The sequence below is a fragment of the Dipteris shenzhenensis genome, chromosome 8 (genome assembly GCF_047967505.1).
Source record: "Dipteris shenzhenensis isolate YYH24624 ecotype China chromosome 8, Dip_SZ_1.0, whole genome shotgun sequence".
NCBI classification, from domain to species: domain Eukaryota; kingdom Viridiplantae; phylum Streptophyta; class Polypodiopsida; order Gleicheniales; family Dipteridaceae; genus Dipteris; species Dipteris shenzhenensis.
This window is the reverse complement of record NC_141603.1, coordinates 51,612,404-51,640,315: the sequence shown is the minus strand read 5'-3', so window position 1 is coordinate 51,640,315 and position 27,912 is coordinate 51,612,404. Positions and strand designations below refer to the sequence as shown.

The window sequence follows — 27,912 nt, the reverse complement described above, 5'->3', positions numbered from 1 at the left end:
TGCAGAAATGAAGAGATATACATGCTTTTGAGCAGAGAAAAGAGGGGTCAGATGCATTCTCAAAGTTATTTGCAGTAATGACAAAAGGGCACACAGCTTGAGGTTATGCCTGGATCTTGACAGTCAGTCTTTGGCATGAATCTGGGTTGAGTTGTGAGTGCATTATACTTCTTGTTGAGGTCTTTCCATTCTGAAAAAGACAGGCTGAGTGCATTGGTTGCATATACTCCGTGTGTGAGTTTGCAAATCTCGGGGAAAGTTGCAGAGAGAAATTTGGGAATTTATGAGAAAGAGTTTCTGGCTGTAATTCATGCCCTCCATACATGGAAGCATTATCTTTTGGGTGCAGACTTTATAGTTAAGATAGATCACCAAAGTCTGAGATATTTCTTAACTCAGACAAAGCTCTCTGAGAAGCACATGAAATGGGCAAACATGCTGTCAATGTATCATTTTCATATTGTCCGTGCTCCGAGAGCTCATAATAGACTGGTAGATGCCTTGTCTCGAAGACCCCAGGTGAATAATGTAACTATTGCTTATCATAGGGAAGACATGAGGGAGCAATATGCCAATGATGCAGATTTTGGTGAGATTTTACAGCAAGTGCAAGAGGGGCAGTCCACCAGTCTCTATTCCCTGAAGATGGGTGTTTAATGAAGGATAGCTGCCTAAGCATCACCCAGGAGATGAGGAAAAAGATTTTGGAGGAATGCCATGCACCTCCTTATACTGGACATAGAGGAATTACAGCAACAACTCAAGCGTTAGAGAGGTATTTCTTTTGGCTAGCGATGCGGAAAGATATACATCAGTTTGTTACAGAATGCTAACTTGTCAGAAGGTCAAACGTGACAGACGGAAGGCACATGGTGTATTTATGCCTCTTCCCGTGCCTCAAGCACCATGGGAAAGTATTGCAATGGACCTTATTTTTGATTTGCCAAGATCAAAGTCAGGGAATGATGGGATCTGGACTATCATTGATAGATTCAGCAAGCAAGCTCATTTCATTCCGGGATGCAAAACTATAAAGGCAGATCATATGGCTAAGCTTTTAATGGCAGAGATCTTTAAGCACCATGGTATGCCCAAGTCCATTGTTAGTGACTATGATCCCAGAATGACTAGTCTATTCTGGAGAGCTCTTTTCGATAATATGGGGATGAATTTGAAATTTTCTTCTTCTTTCCATCCCCAAACAGATGGTTAAAGTGAGGTAGCAAATTCTACAGTGTTGGATTTATTGAAATGCTACGTGGCTGACCAAAGTTCAGACTGGGAAAAGTACCTACCACTGGTGGAGTTTGCATACAATAATACAGTTCACAGCTCCACAGGGAAAGCCCCTTTTGAGGTCATGTATGGGGAGGTGATTCCGCTACCTATCCTAAGGACCAAAGATGAAATATTTGCAACTGATCAATTTGTCAGAGACTTCTAGACAGCTTTCAGCCAAGTCCGGACTGCAATTGAAAGGTCTCAAGACAAGCATAAGAAGGCTGTAGATAAGTGTAGGAGACAGTTAGATCTCAAGGAAGGGGATTGTGTGCTTTTGAAGTTCGAGAAAGCTAGGCTCCGCAAGTTAAAGGGCAAGCAAAAGGTGTATGCAAAGTTATCTCCTAGATACTATGGCCCTTTCAGGATTACATAAGAGATTAATGAGGTTGCATACAGGTTGGCACTGCTAGAGCATTGGAGGATTCACAATGCCTTTCATGTGAGTCTTCTAAAGAAATTTCAAGGACCGGAGCCTATAGAGCCAATAACAGAGGATCCACTAGAAGTAGAAGTGGATGAGCTAGAGGAGGTCCTTCAACCAGAATAAATTGTGTATCATACTGTACGCAAAGGCCCTCAGGGCAAGGAATTTTACAGGTATCATTCGGCATTGGATGCCAAGTGGACCAGTTGTCTGATCATCCACAGCTTTTGGATATTTACAAGCAGTTGAGGTTAACTGAATAGAAGCCGAGGGGATGTCACCAAGCTGTAAATTCTCCAAAGTCAAAGTTCTAGTCGACCATTTATCGATCATAATCAATGAGTTCTTCATTTATTTAGTTATGTTCAAAAGGTTATATTTATTTGATCAAAGTATTGACTTCGGTCAAAGATACTTAACCTTGGTTAGGAAGACTTGGCTTAGGCCAAGATGGTTAACTACAGTTAACCAAAGAACCAAAGCGTTGACCTCGGTCAGAGAGTGTTGACTGTGGTCAACGAGACTTGGCTTACGCCAAGAGAGTTAACTTCAGTTAACCATGTGCCAACCTCGATTGAAGAGACTTGACCATAATTAAGGCGCTTTGACTAATGGTCAAGCCCCTTAATTATGATCAAGAGGGTTGACCTCAGTCGACCAGAGAAATTGTTTTATGTTATGTGCACATGTTTGCTTGGTGGGGACGCCCGCAGTGACTAGGATTAGGCCACACATTATAATTTGCATGCAAAGCGCGGACAGGTCCCATGGTTGTGTGCTTTAGTTAATGGTTGCAGGTACTAAGAGGGATTGAAGACCTAGGCAATATGGAGCTGAGCGAGCGATTAGGAGATCACCTGCATGACCAAGTGCTTCGAAGACTCCAGAGTTACCCTTAGGTGGCATGTAATTAGGAAAGTACATTAAAATCTGACACTTGGCATGTTGCCAAAGAAATGAGCTGAGAGCTCTTGTAAAATGGATTCACGTTTTGAAATTTGTAACAACGGTTGTACACTGAACTCTTTGTTCTAAAAAATTCTCAAGTAATAAAGACCTTCGGGGGGTTCCAGTCCGACGATTGTCCTGGGCACTAATTTGTACAGAGAGAGAGAAGTAGAAGTAGAATTTATTAGCGTTGTGGGGGGGACAAAAATGACCCATGGGAGATCAGAGAGAAGAGATAGCGCACAAATAATTGCAGAACGGAGTTTCACTACCTAGCAATGATTTTGCATTATGTGGGCAACATAAGTTATCATCACCAAGCTACAACAATAGGATGTATGCAATATGCAATTTAAAAAATTGTCTTTCCATATTTCTTAGATAACCAGGTTAATTGTTATTAAAGCATGATCGCTTGTTGTGGCCTTGTTCAAAATGGCAATCATCACTCAAGGACAGTAAGGGATGCGTTGTCTTATGCCATGTTAATAATCAACCATATGTTTCACCACATTAGGGCTATAGCCTAATACAAATGATAAGAATTGCAAGACAAAAGTGACAACAATTAGTGTAACATAAACCTAGGGAATAATAAATCAACTTCTTTGGCTGCCTGGCTATGAAAAAGGATGAGCATAGGTAAGTGTCAAAAAATGTTAGCTTTTTGAGTATCCGCAATTCCCTCTATTCTATAGCTATTGCCTATCTATGAACTTAGATTATTACCATGCCACACACACGCATGCTGCGCGCACGCGCACGCATGTTATATTGCTATGGTACATACACAATGATGAGATCACGTGTTCCAATGATGAGACACACCTAATGAAGATGTATTCAAGAGTGATTGGGGTCCCATCACCGTGAGAGTAATCCAACTTTAGCTATATGTCACTATTTATTTATATCTTTGTTTCTTGTTCCGATTTTGTGCTTCCTCCCCTACCTTTTCTTTTCTCTTTCCTTCCCCTTCTAGCTTTTGCCCAAGTGTATCTTCGTCATATGAGATGGAAGGTGGGGAGGTGTGGAGTGATTTAGGACTTGCTCTAGATGGTATAGGTATTTTCATATAACTGCTGAAAAGGCCATGCCAGCCCTTTTAGAGGGCAAGGTTGGCAAGAGGAGACTGGTAGCCGGGCAATAGGAGTTTAAGAAGGGAGGGAGGGATGGAGGTGCTTGTGGAGTCTTGGCAAGGAGGGGCTTGTGTTTTGGAAGCACATGCCATCCCATCCACCCACATTGGGTCTTGGGTGCTAGTAAGTTCCTGCTATCCTGCTCTTTGTTGGAAAAATGAGTATGAACCAGGGATTTAGTTCATTGGCCAACCCTTGGGTTCATTTGGTGGTTAGGTTTATTAAAAGGACAGAAGATTTGTAGTTAGACCTTAGGTCCTAGGTTAGGCCTGTTGGAAATGGAGATGTCATCGACCCACTTGTGAGCCCCGAAATAAGGAAGACAAGGGGGCAGGGCATTGTAGGTAGGGAGCATACCTGGAGTGATAGATTGTGCATGGTCTGCAGCAAGTTTGGTGGACGGGTAACAACTAGAGAAGGATCTGAAACAGCTGCGATGACACGTGGACTGTCTGCAGGAAATGCAGCAGGTATGGTGAACATCAACAGCCCAGGCAGTAGGAGCCTGCGAGAGCTTCAAGATCCAGGTGAAACAGGTCGGTTTTGCAGCTGACCAAGTTGGGACAGATCTATAGACCTGGTCGGGTTTTCCATACCGATCCAGTCAGCTATTTTTGGTAGACTCCATGCTTCCACATATCCTATAAATAGGCGGCCATTGTGGGTCACCAAGTCAGACTGAAGGAGTGATAGGACAGAAACCTTCTCAGCAGCAGCAATCTTCCTTGATTGCAGTTTTACCCAGCACCCTTATACTGGATGTGTTCAGCTCATTTCTGTTCAGTTTTACCCAGCACCCTTTTGGATGTGTTCAGCACCCTTTTGTTCAGCTCTTTTCTGAGCAGGTTTTCCCACAGTGGTGGATGAATAAAGTCTTGAGTTCTTTGTCTCTCTTCTCTGTTGTGTTGTGTGTGCGCGCACCTATCTTGTGTGAGAGATCAGTGAGAGTTTGAGTTCATTCCGCTGCGTAGGGTTACTGTTCAGTAGTCCCTTCAAATCTAAGATAATGGTGGCACTAGTGCACCTCCTTTAGCTTATTTGAAGCACCAATCCTTTAGCTTATTTGAAGTAACGGTGCTAGTCTCCAGATCCTTCGAAAGACTGGTTAGGTGTAATTGGAGGCAGAGGAGGATGAGAGTGAGTTGGATCATGATTGGTGTGAATTGAGTTGCCTGTATAAGATGGTGAACTTGTTCTCAAAGCAAGCTGATGTATTTCTGAGTCTACAATTTTTACAATCTGAATTCTCATATAGATCAACGACTGTTGTTCTACTTTATTTTTTTTGAATCTGTTGTCATCTATCTTCCAGTAATATAACTAACGACGATCATAGTCTTCCTTTTAACAACCGTATTCATCTCTACTTTTATTTTGAGTCTGATTTGGAAGGTTTGCCATGTCAAAGTCCTACCTCTAGTCAAGCTTGTCCTGGATTAAGTAATAGGGTTCATATGTGAAACTTACGAATACTCTGTTGGGGTTCTGTAAACCTATTTGCCTCAAGGGCTTGAGGCTATTCATTTCCCTGAATTGGAACGTGGCTTTAAATATGAGAATTGAGGTACCCCACGTTTAAGAAGATTTGATTGCTACTCATTTCATTATTATGTAATCTCAAGGACGTCCACGTGGAAAGGTGAGAATATTGGGGCTCAAGAGGTTTGTTTCTGGAAAACCCAAACGTCATGCTCACGGCATTGGCATTGGCAGCCAAAAAGCCATCTACAACAAATCAAGTCACAAACATCCAAGCACCAAGAACTATACCCTGTAGTGCATAGACAAGTCTAATACGATGATGCGAAACTGGCTTACTTCAGAATGAGCTTACACATAGAACTGGGGTGAGCAGGGTTGCTCTATGATTTGTGTTAGTCTAAGAGAATATACATCATTATGTGAGCTTTTTGTGGCTCCAAGGATTAGCTTTCCCACGCATAGAGAGAACCATTAAACGGGTGCCAGCGAACCAAGTACAAGTCAAAACCAACCTAACACCAAACCTAGGTAGCCCTATTAGCTATACCTAGATTACATTTCCTTAATCTAGATGCCTACTCCTTGTGGTGTCTATAGTTAATTAAATGTCTGAGCCTTTTTTTCAGGGAAGAAAATGGCTAAACATATGTTCAAGGTTGATGCTCATCTTGACTCTTTGTGAACTACCATTGCACGGTTGGATCTGCTTGTGTACTCTGCTGACAATAGTGAGGAATGTAAATTCGTATTGATCCAAATTAAATCTCAAGCTTGTTTGTAGCTTATTTGATATTGCTCTCAAATCCTAATCTGTATCTCTGTGTGATCTGACATTCTGTTTCAGTTGGGAGGCGTGAGGCTGAGACAGGCGATTAAAAGTTTTTATGTGGTGTTCATTTCGTCAATAGCTATGTACGGAGGTGGTGAGTGATCAGCCTTGGGTGTTTATGTATTTTAGTGCTTCAAAGTTGAGTGCATACATTGACCTGGAAGAGTGCAGACATTTGTGCAAGGCACGGAGGAAATCCATCCTGTACTGATTGATACATGTCTATCCAGACATTGAAATAAAGTTCTATGTGTGAAGTTTAATTGAAATTCTATTCTGAAATTTAATTGAAAGTTTTATTGAAATAAAGTTTTATGTGAAATTTAATTGAAATTCTATTGTTTTGGCCAATAGAACTAGAGCATTAAGAACAACAAAAATCTGAATTTGTACGATTGGATATATTCTAGTCTTACAAAGTGTGTGTGTGTGTGTGTGTGTGTGTAAGAATATAGTCTGGTTGAGGTTCACTAACACTGCTTTGGTGTGCCTGCACAATTACAAAGTTCAGATAATGTGTTATAAGGTTTAGATGTGTGCATCCAGTTAAAAACATGCATTACATGCATATGTCCACGAGAAATCATGGGATTTTTAAAAACCAACTGGGTGCTTACACCTAGGTAGTGTGAGAACATAAGCATAGCTTTTCTTACTAAGTAGTTTTCTATTTAACTTTTAGCTTGTTTGATGTCTCTTATAAAATCCTTCCCGTCTTTGTTTCTCTTCCCTCCTCCCCTGCCCCCTCTCCCCCGCAGTATACATCGCAGCTCTCCCGCCCCCTGCTCCCTACCCCCTCTCCCCTTCCCATGGGCACCTCCCCCAGCCCTTGCCTCTCCCCTTCCCTGCTTGCTCTCCCCTTCCCATTGCAGCTCCCATGTGGGCTGGCATGTGGGCACCATTCCTACAGAGAGAGAGAGAATTGTGGGGCTGCCACATGGGCAGCAAACAGGCTGCCATGTGGGCAGCACAACTCACAGCATACCTGGCTGTGTAGAGTAGCGGGACAGCTATAACCTGGTGCTGGAAAATTCGTACACTTCTCGAGATACGTGCTGGAGCTGCGGAAGTTGAATCGCCAATTAAATAGAGTGCTGGGAGAGAAGAGTAAGGAGCAAAACACAGCACTAGGGCCCATTTCAATACCACCTAGGTTAAGGCATAGGAAAAGTATTGTGCCCATCGGATTATGGGGGGGGAAACAGGGGGCGCGCTGTGGTAGCTGAGTGGGAGGAGGGGGGGTTTGTCGTGGCCGAGGGGGATGGGCAGAGGGGAGTGGGGAGAGGAGAGGACTGTGAGGGGAGAGGGGTGTTGAAGGTGTAAGGGCACAGGTGGCGGGCACTAGAGGGGGCCAGCCAAGGCGAAGGTTGGCACAGGGAGGGGGACTGGAGATGGGCTTGATGGACTGGAGGCATCGCGAGCAGGCATAGAAGATAGAGGCAGAGCTGGGCGGGGGTCGCCTACAGGATGGGCACCGTCGCTTATGTGGCAGATACCGCCGCCCTGTGCTGGTGGTTTCGCCTACGATAGGCCACCATCGACGGAGGTGGGGTGGCATGGTAGCCGCTCCAGATGGGCTGTGCAGAGTAGGAGACTTAGGGCCCCTTAGGATAGCAGAAGTAGGGGGAAGAAAAAGGGGGGGGGGGGAAGGGTGGAGAAGGGAGGGGGGGAAGGGTGGGCAAAGGGGGGGATGGAGGGAGAGGGGGAGGGGGGTGGAGGGTATACGGATTCCCAGGTAGCTTCTGATAGAGGTAAACCACGCCATGCAACCAACACCGTGGGTATCTTCCGATTGCGTACTTGCATTGTTCCTTGGTCCACCAGACATAGATCAAACTGCAAACCGACTGCAAACCGAAACTGCTTTTCCCTATGCTAGGGAAACTCCTGCAATCTCACAAACCTCAAATCTTAAGGCAAAATGAATTAACATATACCAACTGATTCTAAAAAGCATAGAAAACTCCCTGGTAATTCATGCTGCATGGAGAGATCAGTTTGTCCTTGCAAGCCACTCCAATACGTATTTATGACCTGCCATGTGACCACGAACATGCGGGATTGTCTCCTCCTTCCCACGAGCTCACGCACCAACAAAACAAAGCACCTTGACCAAGCGCAGTGCCTCTCCAAATCCCAGTTACATTCTTAGTCCAGCCAAATGTGAGTAAGCCCACGAGACTAGCCTCTTCTCGCAACCTTGACCCTTGTTCAGCGACTAAGTGCAACCAAGCTCCCCCATAATTCGTTCATAGCAAATGCACGTAACTCTGCGGTAACTCGCAGGCTACCAGATCCAATAGTCGAACTCCCGACTAACAAAGCCATTTGTCCTATCGTAACGCACAAACTTTGCAGAGCAATTGACCCACGATTTGAACGCCAACAACCATATGATCCGCTCCAGCCTTTGGTGTTAACCAAAGCTCCGCCTGCCAGTCATGACGCCATCTAAATAGACTGGGTGCTTTATCTCATGGAGTGTACGTCATGTGCAATAGCTAGCCCCCACCCTGCGATGCCAAGGAGTCCTGAAAGCAACAAGTTTCTGAAAATTAATTTTAAAACTAGCTGCCAACCCAAAATCTGAAAGGGTATCCATCAAGAGGCGAAGCTTGAAAGGAATGTTCTTTGGCATGAAGAATGAATCATCTGCATAAGCCTGTGCAATGAAGGGGTCGTGAACCAGAAATCTGAAGCCCCACTAACTGTCCAGTATCAACCAGATGATCCATATAAAGAAGCAAAGGATGTGAAGCAATGGCATAGAGCAAAGCACTGAGAGGGCATCCTTGTCGAACTGATCGTTCCAGAGTCCAAGACTCAGATAAATGATTCCCTATAAAGCATTGTGCGGTGGAATCTGAGTAAAGCCAATATATGACATTAACTAGCTTTGGCCCAAAACCAAGTTTAAACATGATTTGAGAGACATAATCCCACTGTACTGTATCAAATGCCTTCGCCACATCCACGTGCATGACCAAAACATCTTAAGCTGAATATTTCGCATATTCCATTGCGATGAGAGTATTGGAGATATGGTCATGAATATGCCGTCTTGGAACAAAACCATATTGCCTGGGATGAAGTCCATCATGAAGGATATTCTTTATTCGATGTACCAACATTTTGGCAATAACTTTGTATATAACCGGCATCAAAGTGATGGGCCTCCAGTCATCCATTGTCTCACATAGAGGTTTTTTGGGCACAAGCTTAACCAGACCATGCTTCCAAGCTGAGGGAATATGTTGATGCTGCCAGGCTACATTAATGAACTTCAAAATTGGATCCTTCAATTCAGCCTAGAAGGCTACAAAAAATTCAACCGTCAAACCATCCCAGCCAGGGGATTTATGTTTACCCAAATGCTTCAGGGCTTCATCCAATTCAATATCTGAGAAATACATTTCCAGCATTGTAGCTTTTTGCAAAGAAACAATAGGAGAAACAAGCTCTGTAAATCTGTTCCGAGCCAATGCAACTTGAGGTGTAGAAGAAGAGGGCTGAGAAAAAAGAAGCTGAAAATGATCCAGACATTGTTTTTCTAGCTGAGATAAAGTTTGGGTCCAAAGACCATCTGGTTTCCTGACCCTCATGATAGATTGACTTTGTGTATGTGCATGTAAATTCCGAAAGAAAGATTTCGAGGAACAGACCTTATCTAGCATAGGTTCAACTCTAGCCCTGGTTTGCCATTTGGAAAGCTTTCGTTTATCATTGGCATCAATTATGGAGGAAGCACAAGACAATAAATGCTGCTCAGAAGCAGATAGAGACCTTTGATGGCTAATCTGTACCAAATATTGCTTGTAGTTTAATAGTGGTCACTGGTCCCAAAGATCCTGAGGGTCTTAAGGGGACTTTAAAACAATCCTATCACATCATCTCTCTCTCTCTCTCTCTCTCTCTACCCTTTAATTGACTGAAAAAATATACAAGGCTAAGTCTAAATAAAAGGTTTCAAGTGTGAAGTACTGTCAAAATATTTTCTTTACAAATGAGGCCCTTGGTACTTCAATAAATGAATGCTCTTATTTGTCTCCCTTTGTCTGCAGACGAGGTTTCAGCAATAGTTGTGGACTTGGGATCACACTCATGCAAGGCTGGCTACGCAGGAGAAGATGCTCCAAAAGCTGTTTTTCCATCGGTAATTACCTTGCTTCGCTTTGATTCGAAGTTTAAAAAACACGCTTCTGAGGTAAGTTGGGCAAAAGAAACAGGAATTTAGTGTCTCTTTATTGCTATTCGAACTTAAGAAACCCTTGATTTATCATGAGTATTTTGTCAAAGAAGTGTCTTTGCCAAAATTCTTTCAGTAGTGAAGCTTGCGTGATAACTCCAAATGCAATTGGCATTTCTTTTTTAATGGACATGCACAATATGTGGAGGGATTTTGCTGTTAGTAGAGTGGTTTAAAGTTTTACCTGACTCAGCAAGTCTGTCGTGGAGGCTATATCAAGGCAATGGCTACCCTAAAATTCATTGAAAGCTTTAGCGAAGCCCAAGTAAAGCTTGACATTGAAAGAGAGTACTTATGTGTAGTTTGGGATGCATTCTTGATGATATTATCATGCACGTTACAGGTGTTGTTTTATTTATAACAACATCACAAACAGTGAGATTTTACAGGTGGTTGGATCCATTGAGCAGACTAGCCTTGCTGATGTAGTCAAGGCAGAGGGAGAAGCAGAAGATAACAAAACGTCTGTCAAGCTAGGAGAGTCTGATAAAGGAAAAGCCAAAAGGAATCTGTTTATTGGGAACCAGGCACTTGGTTATCGACGAGACAATATGGAGGTTGATCTGCATAAAATTCAAGTTGCATAATTCAGCTAATGTCTCAAGCAATGGCAATCTTTTAGCTCAACTTGGCATTCCTGACCAGGGTCTCTCAACTTGGAATTGCCCTTCTTGTGGCTAGGTTGTGCCAGCTATGAAGGATGGTCAAGTAGCAGACTGGGAAATTGTTGACAAAATTTGGGACCATGCTTTCAGGTATATGTATGCTTTCACTCAGAATATAGTTTTCAAAGAAAAACTTCAGAATATCTTGCCAATAAGAACCGAACATCTAGGCTTTGTGAATGCTTCCATCCTTTTCAAATAGAGCTATAATACACCAGATTTTCAAAATGGGATTGTAAATATTCGTGATTTTTTTAAACGTATGGTATAATGGCATTACAAGCCTTGCTCAAAACAATATATGAAAAGTACAGCTTAAGGAACAGAGATGCTATTATACAAATAGATGTAGAATTGCAGATCTTCTGAAGAGTCAGTTACAAAGGGTGTATATGATCTACAATTGTTGGGGCATGATCAATGGCATGGCTGAAGCACTCTTGACAATGTCTTATGGGCACCTAATGTACTTTAAATACCATTGTTGCTTAAATTTATCCAATGGGATACATCAACTTACAGGAGCAACCTAAATTGTGGTAGCATTTATAGAACATAAACCTAGTGGTAAGGACACTGCTAGTGTAGCTATGTGCCATGCTAATAATTCTGAGAAAGCCTTGACTATCTCAAAATCAAATAAGTCTTGCCATGTTAGATGTGCTATCTGGAGCCTGTAGTTAAGTCACTTCACTCCGCACAAGCAGTGACTCTCTCACTTGGAGAAAAGCGATAGTGACCATGTAGAACTAGGAGACTCCAGACTTATGTTGCACCTACATAAGGATGTTTGGCTGCACGGCTTATGTTCGTATCTCTGATGCAAGTAAAAGGAAACTTGATTATAAATCAATTATATTTGGTGAAAATTTGTCAAAATGATCAACATAATCCTAGAGTAGATGGCACCTTATGTAGGCAAGTTGTAGGTAGCCTGATATATTTGACCACCACCAGACGGACATAGTAGTATCCCAATGTATGGCTATGGCTGAGCCAAAAGAAAGCCATAGGAAGGTAGCCAAAATAATTCTCAGGTATATCAAGGGAACCATGACTCATGGGATTGTTTGATCTAAAACAAGCAGGGTTTACTGATAGTGATTGGGCAACGTGCTCAGCGTACTTCTGGGTATTGCTTCAATATTGTAGATGTGCTCAAATGGCTTTTTTTGTTAGATTTGAGTGGTGAAATGACTATATTTAGACATTGGATGTGAAAGTTATGACATTCTTAAAAAATGTTGTCCAAGATAGTTTCGCCAGCGAAACTACCTTGGAAGACTTCCTACAAATGGATTTACTTGGAGGAACCCCCTATGAAGTGGGGTTATGAGAGCGTTTCTTTAAAGTCCAAGGTAGTTTCATGATGAAACAGCTTTCTTCAAATGAGTTTCTTTGGAGAAACCCTCCATGTATAGAGGTTATAAGAGGTTTTCTTCAAGTATACTCCCCCGTTAAATAAGAGTTATGAGGAAATTTTTTATGAGAAACCCACTCTACACACGGGATTTTTCAAAACACTTACCATCCCAGTATCCACTATGTCTAATATCATTGTCACTGTTAGATGAAGTTCTCCATCTTTGTGCCAAGATCTATGGATAAACGTATAGTTTATTTGAGAAGCATAGTTTTAGTAACATACCCTAATATGCCTATTTTTGAATTTTTAATCCTTCGCTCAACGATTGGATGTTTTTGCTCAGAAAAGGGCCACTACCTAGGTTTCCTAGAGAAACTAAGCTGTACGGCCATTGAAGGCTGTTGTATGGTTATGTTCCACGCTGTACGGGGTCCTAAAGGCTGTTGTACGGGCCTGGTTTGACGCTGGTTTGCTGCTTGCTCACCTCCTGAGACAGCTGCACGTACCTCGAGGCTGCTGCCCGCATCCGGAGGTGTTTTGGATCGCTGAATTGCTGCTGCATGCTTTCTGAAGCACTCATTCCGAAGCAGGGCTGTCATTTGAAGCTACACGGGTCAATTCCAAGCTGCAGGTGGATTCTGCCATGGAAGTTTAGCCCTTCTTCGCTCGCCCATGCCTCTGCACCCGTGAGCCTTGCTCTTCTCACATTTCTCAGCTTCCAGTTTTCCTTCCCCTCTCCTAGCTGCCAGTTCCTCCTGCTAGTCTCCACACTGGATCTGTTGCTTCTGGAGGTGTTTCGGAGCTGGATTGAAGTCAATCGAAGCTGGTTTGAGTTCTCTTGTCGCTATCCCTTTCATGTTGATTGCATTTGGTGATTTTGGAAGCTTGTTATTGCTTCATTTATTGTTGGAAGCCTCTCTTGGCCATTCGGGCAGTGATTGGGCACCCAGTTAGAGAGGGTGTAATCAAAGGGGCAGTGTGTGGATTATCTTCCTGTATTGTGGTCACTTGTTCAGTTTGAGATCTGTGTTGAAGCTTGATCACCCTGAGAGGCTGGTCAGTGGGTTGTGGGATTGCCAGTCTTGGTTGAGTAAGATGGATGCTTAAGGGCCTTGGCAATTGGGTATTAGTGTGTGCACTAGGATGGAATGCAGGTTATAGCCAAGAGTTTGGGGCTAGTGTGGTGTCTTGTACTTAGACTCTGAGTCATAATATAATTTTAAATTCTCAAAGAAAAGCATGCTTCCACAAGCATGTCTCTAACAGAACTCAAATGGAGAACATGTAAATAATTTTAAATTCAAGTTTATGATGAATTACTCAAAGGAAAGCATGCTTCCACAAGCATCTCTCTAACAGAACTCAAATGGAGGACATAAACCGTGGCATATGTTTCCTTATTATGATTCTAATTGGTCGTGTTTGTTGAGCTTGTGCAAAAGATGAGACTGAATTGCACAAGGACAAATCTAATGATGTAGATTCTGATGCAATTCCATTTTGAAATAAACTCACATGAAGGTAGAACATAGATTTTCCTTCAAAACGTTTGAAAAGGGGAAACATTGTTCAATTGAATGCTTTGGGAAACATTGTTCAATTGAATGCTTTGGGAAACATTGCAGCATGTCTGTCATTGAAATACTACTTGCAATTAGATATGTGCCATGCTGCATTGAAGGAAAATAGAATGACAGATTGAAATGTTAAATTGGCAGGTATGGTTAAGGTGATGTTGCAAGTGTTTCATGCATAGCAAATTTATGATTTAGAATTTTGTTCTTAAAATGGGAATGGTTAAGGTGATGGTGCAGGTATTCCATGCATAACAATTTATGATTTAGGGTATGGTTCTTTGGCATCGAATGATAAAACAAAGCCGTTATCATCATTTAAAATATTTTAATAGCTACCTTGCCTATGTTGCATGCAAATTGGAAGTTGGATTTTTGAGTGTGCAAGAACCTCTTAAGGAATGGAGGTTCAGCTTATGGTTGCTAAAACAATTGCAAAAATGTTTTCTACATGAAATTTTATGAATTTGTGATCTTTTGCAATGCTTGTTGAGCATTTTAAACAGAGAACGTCTATTGATTGATCCGAAGGAGCATCCAATGCTTTTGGCAGAACCATCTACGAACACTCAACAACACCGGGAGAAGTAAATCTCTGCTTGCCTTATTTTTTCTTATATAAGTTTTTGTTTTGTTTGAGCCTATGTTGAAGAGTTTCTTTTTGTTGAATGCATTGGATCTTTTGAGTATGTATGCTTGAAGGGATTTTAAGGCTATCCTTTAGGTGCACCTCCCTTCCTTTCCCATCCCTCCTACCCAGCCCTTTTCCACTTTGCAAGATTCCCTTTTGATTTTTTTTCTAGAGTTGTGGTTTTGTGACACAGTTTGAACGTATCTCAGGACAGGTGGTGCAACAGTTAAGTATGAAGAGAATGCTAAGAGACGAGATAGTTTCGTTGTTGAGAGTTTCTCATGCAGGTCCTTGTGTGCATAGGTTTAGAATGGGTTAGCCATAGTATAGTGCACCTTCAAGGATTGCTTTGTCAATGTCCAGAAGCCCTTGTGATCTCTCTTAAAGAACACGATAGCTTTTCCACTTTGAGATCTTCGGTTGCTTTGTAAGATCCAATTGTTGCAGTTTCTAGCCTTAGTATCGTTTTAGGTGAGGCAAGGTCAAACCCATCAAAAGGTGTGTAGGCTGCAATTGGAGCCTATAGCACTTGCATGTTCCAACTCCTTGCTCCTCCTCTTAGGTCTAGGTCACCTTTGCCATGCACCATTAGCTTGTGTATTTTTCTAGGGGTTTACATTACGTATCTAGTTCTAGAGGTGCACTAGACACCTCTAGTTCCCCTACATGGGGTGTCTGAGCTAGATGTAGTTCAGACTTTGGTCTTAGCCTTTTTGGTCTTTTGCAAATGTTAATACTACTGCCGCCTGCAACCCCCCCCCCCCCCCCCCCCCCCCCCCCTCCCAAACCCCATATGTGAAAAACCAGACTTTTCGAGAATGCAAATGTGTGCAATGCATGCAGAATTTGAATGCCAATTGGCCCTCCAATCGGGAAGAGTGCCGTCGTGAGAGTACTTGTTTCTATTTCGACTTACATGCAAGGTGGGAGAGAGATGGCGGATGAATGCAATGTGGTCGAGAGAATGCTGCGTGAGATTCATAATGAAAGGGTGATACCCTTTCATTAATGTCCCTTGAGATCACTCAAGTTCCATCTTCCCATTTACACCCACCCTTATCCTATGACCCATGAACCTACCATTCAATGCACTCTAATGCACCCTTTCCCTTTTCTATTGCCCCTAGGACCTAGACACGTGTGTGCACATCTTTATTACTAATCATTAGCCAATATTACATAGTTTTGGCGGTACTATTTACACCGCTTGATCGATCATAAATACAAACATATAACCACACCATCAAATTGGCCCCTAACAATAATAAGGTTCTAGTGACTATTAATTAACCAAATAATCATTTCTCTTGTCATGACACTCCCTCCTACTTGAATGAGCAGAAGTCCTCTTCCGGATTATTGCTTATCTCTTCCTCTTATGTGCACTTTCTCTTGTTACTTCTGCAATTGCATCGTCTCTCTATAATCGGCGAGTATCTGTGGAAAATCTGTAAAGAACTCTTCTTCCATCCATTGTGCATCAGTAGCTGGTTGGTTTTTAAACTTCAGTAAATACATATATCTCTTCTTTCAACGAGTACTCTTCTCTTTATGGTACACGATCTGTTCCGGAGTAAGAACTTCAGTCCCATCTTCAAGTTCGGATGCTGAGTAAACGCAGAAGTATCGCCATGGTATCTCTTCAAATTGCTCACATGAAAGATATTCTTCATACGCTAGTGGGCTGGTAATTTCAGCTCATACGCTCTGGATCCTTCTTCTGGATATAAAGCTGTTGAAATCTGAAATGGACCATAAAACTTTGGTGCTAACTTGACATGTTTGGTACTTCCTCTCACTGACTTGATTCTTCTTTTATGAATCTTCAGTAAGACCCAATCATCCTCCTTGTAATAAACTTCTTTTCTTTTTTTATTGGCTGCCTTGGATTGTTGAACCTGGGCCTTCTTAATATGTTCTTTTACCTGCTCAATCACCTGTGACATATCCGCAGCAAACTGGTCAGTAGCAAAAATTCGCTCCCCCAAGTGTGTTATTGGAGTGGGTAAACATTGCCCATAGATTATTTCAAATGGGGCTTTCTTGGTGGAAGTATGTACAGTGTTATTATAAGCAAACTATGGTTTGATTGGCATTCTCACTTTGTCCATCTCCTTGAGGATGGAAGGTTGTAGTAAATTTTAGTTTGGTTCTGAGATTCTCTAATAGGGCTGTCTAAAAGTTGCTAATGAAACGGCCATCATTATTGGATACAATAGATTTTGGTAACCCATGTAACCTAAAGATTTCCCTAATGAATAACTTTGTTGTTTTAGGAGCAAACAACTCCTTTTTACAGGGAATAAAATGAGCTTGTTTACTCAGCCTATCTATAACAGTGAAAATCTGACCAACCTTGGGGAAACCTGACACAAAATCCATTGTAATGTGTTTCCCACCTTTTCGAGGGAATAGGCAAAGGCTGCAAAAGACCAGCAGTCTTACTTGTGTCGGATTTAATGCGCTGACATACGTCACATTGTTGAACAAAGGTCGAAACTTCTTTGCGAAGTTTAGGCCAATGGAAGTACCTCTCAATATTGTCAATGGTCCCTCTAATGCCTCTATGTCCAGAATATGGACTCGCATGTAACTCACTCATGACTAGATACCGAAATGTTTTGGGTACACATATGGCACGTTCCAAAAATAAGTATCCATCCACGATGGAATAAGCCTCTAAACCTCTGACCTCATTACATTGAATCTTCCCATAAATGTCAGCGAAGTCCTCATCTAAAGGATAAGCTTCAACCATTGCTCCTAATGATTTCTCCTTAATCACAGAAATGTGATTAACTTAGGGCTGTCTACTCAAAGCATCAGACACTAAATTCTCCTTTCTTGGCTGATATTCAATATTTGGTTGCCCAAAGGATTCAGCCCATTTGATTTGCCTTGAAGAAACAATGGGTTGAGACAACAAGTGCTTGATACTTTGATGGTCAGTCTTAATCTTGAAAGCAGAACCATATAAATAATGCTTCCATAACTTTAAAGCATGAATGACTGCCAGTAACTCCTTCTCATACGTGATATATTTCAATTCAGCCGCTTGAAGTTTTCTACTCTCATAAGCAATGGGATGCCCTCCTTGCATCAACACTGTCCCAATCGAGGTACCACTCGCATTTGTACATACAACAAAGAACTCTTTGTCCATGTTCGAAAACATTGGTACAGTGACCAATGTTCTCTTAAGCTCCTCAAAAGCTACTTGGTGAACCTCTTCCCACTCATACAAGGAATGCTTCTTCAACAAATCTGTTAGTGGAGTAGCAAGTCGTGCAAAATTCTTAATGAATCTGCGATAATAACTACACATCCCCAGGAAGGATCTCAGCTCGTGTATATTTTTGGGTATTGGTCATTCAATTATGGCCTTGACCTTTTTAGGGTCAACCCAAATTCCCTCAGCAGACACAACGTGTCCTAAATACTCTATTTCCATCTTGACGAACTCACTCTTCTTGGTATTTAGGAACAATCGATCCTTCCTTAGGAGCTCCATCACCTTAGCAAGGTGATCCTTATGCTCTTCCTCATTCTAAAAACTAAAATGTCGTCAAAGAAGACTATGACAAATTTTCCCAAGTAGGGTCGCAAAACCCTTCTCATCAGCCTACTAAAAGTGGCTGGAGCATTAGTTAGGCCAAAAGGCATGACCCAAAACTCATAATGTCCAGTGAGAGTGCGAAAAGCAGTCTTATGTTCATCCTCAGCTTTCATACGAAGTTGATGATAATCAGATTTCAAATCCAATTTGCTAAAAAATTTAGCACCTTTAAGCATATCCAATAAATCATCCACTCTTGGAATCGGATACCAGTTCTTAATCGTAAGTTTATTCAAAGCACGGTAATCTATACACATACGATATGATCCATCCTTCTTCTTGACCAATAATACAAGTGCTCCAAATGGAGACGTGCTTGGTTGAATTAGGCCTTTTTGCAATAGATCTTCAATTTGTTTTTCTACCTCCTCCATTTCTATCCTATTCATCCCGTATGGCGCTCTACATGGATGAGAAGCTCTTGGCTCTAAGTCTATGGCATGATCATCTTCTCTCTCCATAGGCAATTCGAATGAGTCATCTCTTGAAAATTGATCCTCATAAGCTCTAAGGAGCTCATTTCTCTTCCGATCTTCTTTTGAGATATGAAGATCTCGTGAATCCCGTATATACACAAGATTACAATCTACTCTTTTTACCAATATTTTCGCTTGGGTAGGAGTAATCAATGGGATTGTATACATGTCCCAATCCCCTACGATCCTTATGTACAAAGCAACAATGATGAGTATGAGGATGAATAGCAGGGTTAAAATCATACCGCCATGGTTTACCTAGAATCATGTCAACGTCTTGTAAAGGAGCTACTAGAAAATCCCTTCGATCTCTATATTTTTGTATATGAAAAGGAATATTCCGTACTATGGATGTGTCGTCTTCATTGTGTCCCCTAAAAGCTCCTGAGAGCGACATGTTTTTTATAGGTTTTGGTTTAAGATGGAGTAATTTTACCAATCTGTCACTCACTAAGTCATAATTACATCCATCGTCTAGGAGAACCACTATTCTCTAGTGAAAAACCAGACTTTTTGAGAATGCAAATGTGTGCAATGCATGCAGAATTTGAATGCCAATCGGCCCTCCAATGGGGAAGAGCGCCCTCGTGAGAGTACTTGTTTCTATTTCGACCTACATGCAAGGTGGGAGAGAGATGGCGGATGAATGCAATGTGGTAGAGAGAATGTTGCGTGAGATTCACAATGAAAGGGTGATACCCTTTCATTAATGTCCCTTGAGATCACTCAAGTTCCATCTTCCCATTTACACCTACCCTTATCCTTTGACCCATGCACCTACCATTCAATGCACTCTAATGCACCCTTTCCCTTTCCTATTGCCCCTAGGACCTAGACATGTGTGTGCACATTTTTATTACTAATCATTGGCCAATGTTACATAGTTTTGGCAGTATTATTTACATCGCTTGATCGATCATAAATACAAACATATAACCGCACCATCAAATTGGCACCTAACAACAATAAGGTTCTAATGACTATTGATTAACTAAATAATCATTTCTCTTGTCATGACACAACACACATACACTTTTTTTTTTTTAGGTGAGAATTTTGCCTTTATATTGCAGAGTCAACATCCCAAAGCAGGATGTGCTGAAATACATCAAGAGAAGATCTCAATCTAGGACAAATATACATCTTGATCTATAGACCCTGTTTGCAGGTAGTCATAAAAGGATTGTTGCAAAGAGTGTCTGAAGAAAGAGTAAGCTGAGAAAATTAGATCACCAAAAACTCTATGATTTTTGTCTTTCCACAGAGTCCAAAGTGCCCAATATCTAACCCAAAAAAAAAACATATCAAAATCTTGTCTATGTGGGTGAATCCCAAACAACCAAAAGCATCTTCCAAAATAAAACTTGGAAATCTGGTTCTCAAACGTTGGCCCACCAATCCAAGGAACTCACGAGTCACGTGTATGAGAGCAGTGCCAAACAAGGTGAGGCATCAGGATTCACATCTACAACTGAGTGGATCCCCTTGAGACTCAGAAAATAAGAACGTCAAGTCTCTTGCAAAGCCAGCGGAGGGCAGAAGACTTTGGACCAATGGATGCTTTCAGCCCGTAGAGAATTCAACTGTAAAGCATCCCTGCCATGCCATGCCCGTAGAGAATTCAACTGTAAAGCATCCCTGCCATGCCATTCCAAGTGCGAGAGGATATGTTTCCAATCCATCAACACGTTGGAAACTAGTGGACAGCATCCCTGCCATGCCAGGCCATGCCCGTAGAGAATTCAACTGTAAAGCATTCCTGCCATGCCATTCCAAGTGCGAGAGGATATGTTTCCGATCCATCAACATATTGGAAACTAGTGGACAGCCCTTGATTCTTCCATCAATAGAACCCAATATAAAGTCCCAAGGAGTGGGCCGCCAAAATCGAAAGGCAGGGGTGATAAGTTCTGAGAGCAAACGATGCATCATGGCAGCCCATGGCTGAGAACCCTGCAAAAATTGCAGCATCATGGTGCCTTTGCGAGAAAGAATATGGATATGAAGGTTAAGGATATTCAGACCTCCATGTATCTTAGGTGAACATAGATGCTGCATTGAAAGCAAACACAAGCTTTTCTTGCCATGTTTGGAGCACCAGAATGTTTCCATAACCAAAGACATGAAAACTGTTAGATCCCCTTTGCTGAACATGATCAAAGGCAAATAGATCTGGATGTATGCCATTAAAATGGATTGAACAATCCGGAGCCTGACATGCAAGGGCCAAGTAGCAAGTTTCAAGTATGCAAGGGCCAAGGGCGACTAGTAATCATCCAACCAAGAGGATAGCCAAGGTGACGAACTAGCTGAGTAGGTTGGACAATTTCACCAGGCCATAAAAGAGAATGCCATTCTTTTGAGTGCAGAGGCAAGAGCTTAGATTTCAGAAAATTAACATGAAGACCAGCAGCCAAACCATAAAGAGACAGAGCATGCATGGATCAAAGACGAAAGATCTTGCTCAGTATTCCGAGGAATAAAAAAAGAATCATCAGCATAGGTTTGAGCAATCATAGTGTCACTCCGTGGAATCTGCAATCCATGAAGCATGTCTGCACCCACTAAACGATCCATATATTGCAGCATGTGATGCGTAGCAATGAAGTGGACAGCCTTGATGTACTGAACACTGAAGAGTCCATGCTTCAGAAAGATCTCCAGACTGTATGCAAGCAGCCTTACTGTCACTATAAAGCCAATAGATAAGATGCTGTAAGTTTTGACCACAACCCAATGCTCGCATGGCTTGCGCTATAAAATCCCATTGGATTGTGTCAAAAGATTTAGCAATATCAACGTGCATAAGCATCCTGCTCAGTATATTTGACATATTCTATGCCAACATATGCATTGGATATATTATCTGTGATATGCCGTCGAGGAACAAAGCCATATTGTGTAGGATGAAGGCCATCATGTGGATACCCTTTGATGCGACCAACCACCATTTTCGTGATATCTTATATATATAACAGGCATAAGAGTGATAGGCCTCCAATCAGCCAGAGATTCACATATCTGCTTTTTAGGAATTAATTTTACAATTCCGTTTTTCCATGAATCCGGCAAATGTTGATTTTTCCCAAGCAGAATTAATCATGGATAACATAGGCAACTTAAGAATATCGCAATATGCAAGGAAGAACGCAACTGTGAGACCATCCCATCTTGGAGATTTCCATCAGCTACATGATTTTAATGCATCCAACAACTCCATTTGAGTAAAAGACATTTCCAGATCTATAGCTTGTGCAGAATTAACAATGGGAGAAACATAACGAAGGAGCGTGAGTAAAGACATTTCCAGATCTATAGCCTGTGCAAAAGTAACAATGGGAGAAACATAACGAAGGAGCTCAGCCCTTGTTGAAAGAACCTCTTGTGAAGGGAGATCTGCCATACCAAACTGTTTGGAGAAATGAGCACACATGCTGCAGCAAGTTGTGCTCTATATTTACAAAGTGTGTACAGCTGAGGCAAAAAAAGAAGAAGTCAAGTTTGCTTATCCACCTAATGGTCAGGGCCTCGATCCTGAGGTGACAGGAGTGCGTGTGGAGAGGACAACAAACTCCTCTGGGAAAAGAGTACGACTGGCCGTTACAGCAGCCCAAGTAATGCCCACACCCGAATTTTCTTCAGGGTGTGGCCAGTAGAAGAAGCACCATTCCAAGTGCGTGGAGGTAAAGGTCTTCTAGCTTAACAGTTTTTCTCGGAGTGTGCCACACTTCTTGCAATTTCTTGTCTTTAGGTTGAGAAGTAGAAGGCATTGAAGCAGTAACATTTCCATTAGCAAGAACCAGTGCTTTGCCTTTCTCTTGAGCAACATATACTTGTTTATTCCCTTTGTTTTGAATCTCAGGAGAGCCAACATTTGCAGCTGAGTATGCATAGGATCTTGTGGCAATTTTCACGCATGCAAAGGGCATTGTGAAGCCATATGCCCAAATTTTTTACATTCAAAGCAAGGTCCTGCAAACAGACCCCACTTGAGCTTGTAGAAAGCACTTCCCATGGCGACATTATTTACTGTAACAAAGTGAGACTCAAGATTCGGATTATGAGTATCCCACAAAATGCAAAATCTGTATGAATTCCCATTTGGTCTGGGAGGACAGACCACCTTGCTCAGAGATGCAGCAATTTTAGGCAAAAGGGAAGCCAAACACTGTGGGAAATCAACCGCCTCCGCCCAAACTGGACATCTATTACGATTGAGGGCTTGATAGTTCTGGGTCGGCGACCATGGCAAGACATGTACCATTTGCTGCCCAAAAAAAAGAGGAGAATGCTCCAAGAGTATCTGCTTATGCTCCTCGTCTGTCATGATAACCTCAAAAAAGCCCCGTGCCGCATAATGAACTTTTCAAACAAAAGAACCTCCAAGAGTCCCTGTCAACCACTTTCCAACATCTGCAACAATATGCATGCGGTCGGGAAAGAAAATAATGACAGCATGCTTGGCATAATCCCTCACAGGGTCAACAATGTCGTCCACCTCAACCATAAGAGCCACAATAGGGGTCAAAGCCTTCATGCATTACATCATAAACCAACTTGGCTTCAAAAGAGTCATGAATAGGGTCATCCTGACCTTCAGACTGCCTCTGTATTTTGTGATGTCCCAATCTATCCTTCTAGAAAGTTTTATCAAAGGTATATGCAGCCATGATGATCAATCCAAAGCTAAAGCTCTTGAAACAAGGAAACGTCAGTTGAAGAAGGCATCAAAAGATCTTGGAACAAGTTTTGATGAAGAAAGCCGAAGAGGAAGTCACAAGAAAAGGGTTGCAAAAGTCCGTACAGCAGTACGAAAAAGAAAGGAGCAAGGCCCGATAAAAGTACAGCCTATATGGAATAGACTATACAGACGACCTGCAGAACCTGCAGAAAAAAGCAGACGTCGACAACGAGGTAGAAAGCCTTTACGAAAAGAGAAAGCTGTGTATGGTAATCCGTACCGATGTACGGCGATCAAAACATACAAAGGGGCTTGAACAGCAAAAAGACACGGAAGCTGTATGGGACCGTACATGACCTTTACGAAATTGAAAAGGTTTGAACGGGGTTGTACGGGAGATATATAGGGACTGTACGGAGGGGCTGTACGGAGAAGAGGAGAACCAAACATGGCTAAAATGAAGGCCTGCACAGATCTGTACGTTGGTGTATGGAAGCTTTACAGAGGCTGTACGGATCAAAAGAGGGGTTGAGCGCAGGAAAGGAAACCAGTCAAGAGCACGTAGACGCCATAGCTCCACCCATCCACACACGCACGCACACACATGTGTGCGCACGCATGTGCTCACACACACACACATCGGGCTTCTTCTCCCTTTGGGACCCCTATAGGTGTGGAGGCTCTTGCACAAGGCAATTAGCCAATTCTGCCGTTGCAAGGTTGGCACTGTTGATGAAGCCAAATATGATTGTTGTGAGGTAGTTGGAGGTTTTGGTGCTATTATGGTGAATGTGAGTATAGTGGGAATGTTGCTAGGCTGTATTTTGTAAGACCAGGCATGGAATTTCATCTTGTCCAATTATATAGAGTAAGATCGGGAGTGAATACCGGAAATTGTTTTTGGGACTTTTGAGGAGTATTCAAAGCTCAAGTCTCAGCCTCCCATGCTAGCAACTAGGGTCTTCAGGCTACTTTTTACCTAAGCAATTGCTTGTCTGCCCATCAGCCACGTAGGAAGTAAGTATGTATTCTTTTCTGCCAGCTCATTGTGATGCTGGCATGAGGGCAGCCAGCCGCCTCCTTGATAGCATGGGCACCCTGGCAGGAAGGTTTCCATGGGTGCTTCGGTGCCCCTTATTCATGTGGCTTTTTCCAGTAGAGTGAAGTTACCTTGCTTTTAGGAGATGTTTAAGATGATATCAAAGTTTGGGGCTGCATAACCTCTTCCTGATTTTGATGCTTTGCCAAGAACTTCATTTTCTCACAAATGCAGTTGAGCTTTGTAATTAATGTGTAGATGGTGTTACCAAATTACCTAGCAAAGGCAAGTTTGAGTGTTTTTGAAATGAGCATAAAAGAGAACAAGGTAATCATTATAGAAGAGAATAGAAGGACCTAACGATTCCTTATTGCCAATCAGGCCAGTTAGCTTATCATATGGCCATTGTTCATAAGACTTCTATTTCAGGTGGAGGCTAGCTCTTTTCATAACCGCTACAGTGTAGATGGTGTTACAAAATCACCCAAGTTTGAGTGTTTCTAAAATGAGCCTAAAAGAGAACAAGATAATCATATAGAAGAGAATAGAAGGATCTAATGGGTCCTTATTGCCAATCAGGCCAGTTAGTTCATCATATGCCATTTTCATAAGACTTCTATTTCATGTGGAGGCTTGCCTCCTTTTATAACTGCTACAATGATATATAATATGCTTGTAATAATTCAAAGTATGTTGGAGAAAATTTTTCAATTGAAGCTGGATGCAGGTCTTAAGGACAATAGCAGAGTGTGGACACAACATATGTCAGTTAATGACGATGTGTTGAGATGCATTATCCATGTAGGGCAAGTCGTGAGATGCTAACAATGTTGATAGGAATGGAAATATATTTTCAGACGTCCTTCTCGTATATATAAGCTAGATGGAGTTTCTAAGCTGGGATGATGGAACTGATGTGGGTAGCCTATCCTTGAATATTTGTGAAAAGTATGATTTCACCTTTCTTCTGAAGGCTTTTAGCATGGGTTGAGGCACTAAGGTGGCTTAAGGAATTAATGATTACTTGTTGCCTATCAGCCTTATTCAATCACGTGTTGGACCAAATCTTTTGAAGACATCAGGGAGTGATATTTCCAGCAAGTGTTATTCAATCAGACCAGCAAGTGTTATTCAATCAGCCAGATCTTGTTTGAAGGCTGCTAGTTCATCAAAGAATGAAAGTTTCCCACACTTGCTTTTGTTCTCTCTCTTTATATGTGCAAATTTCACCTTGTGAAGTTTTGGTCCATGTTGCGGCGTGCTAGTATTGCGACAAATCTTTCTATCTTAAACAGTGCGTTGTCCTATCAGCTAGATTTAGATGCTCGTTTGGGAGAGACTAAAATGAAATCGTTTAGACTTCACAAGCAGTTGTAGCTTGAATGAACTACTTTTTGATTAGCCTTCTCCTTTAGTGCTAGCCTTCGTCATGGTTGAGTCTGCCCTTCACCTCCGGAGTGCCAATAGGAACTCAGTACGAAGACTTTGTATAAATGGATGCTCAAGTATGTGTGGGTGTGTGGATTTGTATGTGTGAGAGCATATTTCTATACTATGGTCTACACCCACCGTTGGGCACTGATGACATCAATGGGGATGTCATAGTAGCTAGTCCCTTCTATGTGTGATGGAATTTATGGTGGTTCAACCTTATGAGTGACTATGATGAGATTGAAACTGCACTATGTTATGTTTTTAGAGGATGAGTTTGGGAATGTTCCTGGATTCATCTAGGTATATACATATACATGTATACATGTATGTATGTATATGTGAGGCAATCGATCAAGCGAGAGAGACAATGCTTCCACTCCCACTTCTAGGACCCTCGGACCAAGGTTCTTCTCTTCGACTCTGTGGTCCAATCAGTCGGTATGTATGGCAGCCCTTGTTGGGGGCCTGACATGTCAGAGATAGAGTGGACACGGGTGGAGCACCTGCAGATCCTCATGCTCTCATGGATGATCCGGGGGAAACCGTCTGTACCACATTACATCATTCAGGCCGAGTTTGGTGCTTCTCCACTCCAGCTAGATGCAGCCTTTCAGACCATCACATATCTACATCGGGTTAGATCATATGGGGACTACACATCAGGGAGACAGAGGTTGCCATGGTTGGCTCTCGATTCCTCCATGAGGTTGGTAGCAGAGGGAGACGAGCAATGCTGGTATGCACGGACTCACAGATGGTTTGTGAGACTAGGGTTCCACATCGATAGGATACCTCCTTTTCAGTACAGTTTAGATGCCCCTCAGGTACTCCCACCCACCATCCCGATCGGACCACACACCAACCAGGTCATTCGAGAGGATCTCCTACAGGTACACACCTTTAGAACCTCGTTGGAGCCGAGGGAGCTTCCAGTGAAGCTGAGTTTCTATAGAGATTATTGTCTTCGTATTTTGGAGGAGGGATTCATTACACCACCGGGGTACACTGAGCTTCATATGCCTCACTCACTACGGATCTCCATCGGACAGATTCGGGTATCATCACACCACCTCCACATAGAGAGCGGTAGAGCAGAGGGGCAATCGCAATCCAAGAGATGACCCCCGACTGGGAACTCTGCTCTAGCCTCAAGAATCTTCTTGAAATCAGCGCCACCAGTCCTAGACCTGCTAAGGCCTGTTTATTGCCTGCTAGGCCTACATCTGGTTGCTGGGTAGACTGCCTTAGTGATGCATTGCTGTGAAATGAGCACACAAACATTAAGGGATATATATTTCTGCAAATTTCTGCAAGTGCTGGTCTATCCAACGGGGTACACTACTATTTGGGTGCATAATGCTGACACGAGGCCGTGTGGAAGATATGTGGGGGACACAAGCTTTGGAGAATATTATGACACCTTCTAAGGCTACCTGTGATGTCCTTACCATTCTCAATAAAATCTGCCTTGTATCGATTGAGAAAATAGATACTCTAGAAGCGACAAATGTGGCCTTCCTAGTTGAGAAAGCACATGTGGACAAGACACTGGCTGAGGTAGAGAAGCATGGAGGAAAGATGGAAGAAGAATGGAGGAAAGAGAAGACGAAAAGTGAAGAATGGGAGAAAAAAGAGGCAGGGTGGGAATCAGAAAGACAGCCTCCAAGATAAGATACAAGCAATGGGAAAGACAGCCTCCAAGATAAGATAGAAGCAATGGGGACTGAACTGCAGCAACTTAGAGACGTGAAGGTGATGCTCGAGGGGACATCCAAAATAATGGGGGAGCTAAAGGCTGTGAAATCACACATTAACTTACCAAGAAGAAGGTGGATATGCTAGAATAGAAAGAGGTGGTTGAAAAAGGCACAACAGCCCCCAAAAAGAATTCATATCTGATGCCTTGGAAGAAGATAAGAGACGGAACAACAAAGCAATCCTGGTTAGAGCACTAGCGGTGGGCAACACCCCTATGGCAGATGCCGAAGCATTGTTCACCAAAATGGCTGTCAACCTCACATGTGATGTAGCTTGGAGAGTGGGCAAGGTCGATGCCTCAATGAGGCCACTATTAGTGAGAT

At 42.4% G+C, this 27,912-nt stretch overlaps 1 protein-coding gene across 2 annotated transcripts in view; it reads left to right on the top strand.

Annotated features, from left to right (window-relative positions):
* Positions 1–27,912, top strand: part of ARP4 (actin-related protein 4) — a 77,893-nt gene that overhangs the window by 14,875 nt on the left and 35,106 nt on the right. For both annotated transcript variants that reach the window (XR_015541390.1, XM_087377842.1), the window contains exons 2-6: positions 6,119–6,197; positions 10,165–10,256; positions 10,739–10,906; positions 11,031–11,104; positions 14,461–14,541. Coding sequence is in view for 1 of the 2 variants with exons in the window: in XM_087377842.1 (XP_087233968.1) it covers positions 6,185–6,197; positions 10,165–10,256; positions 10,739–10,906; positions 11,031–11,104; positions 14,461–14,541 (428 nt within the window). In the remaining variant the exon portion in view is untranslated. The remainder of the gene's footprint in view (positions 1–6,118; positions 6,198–10,164; positions 10,257–10,738; positions 10,907–11,030; positions 11,105–14,460; positions 14,542–27,912) is intronic.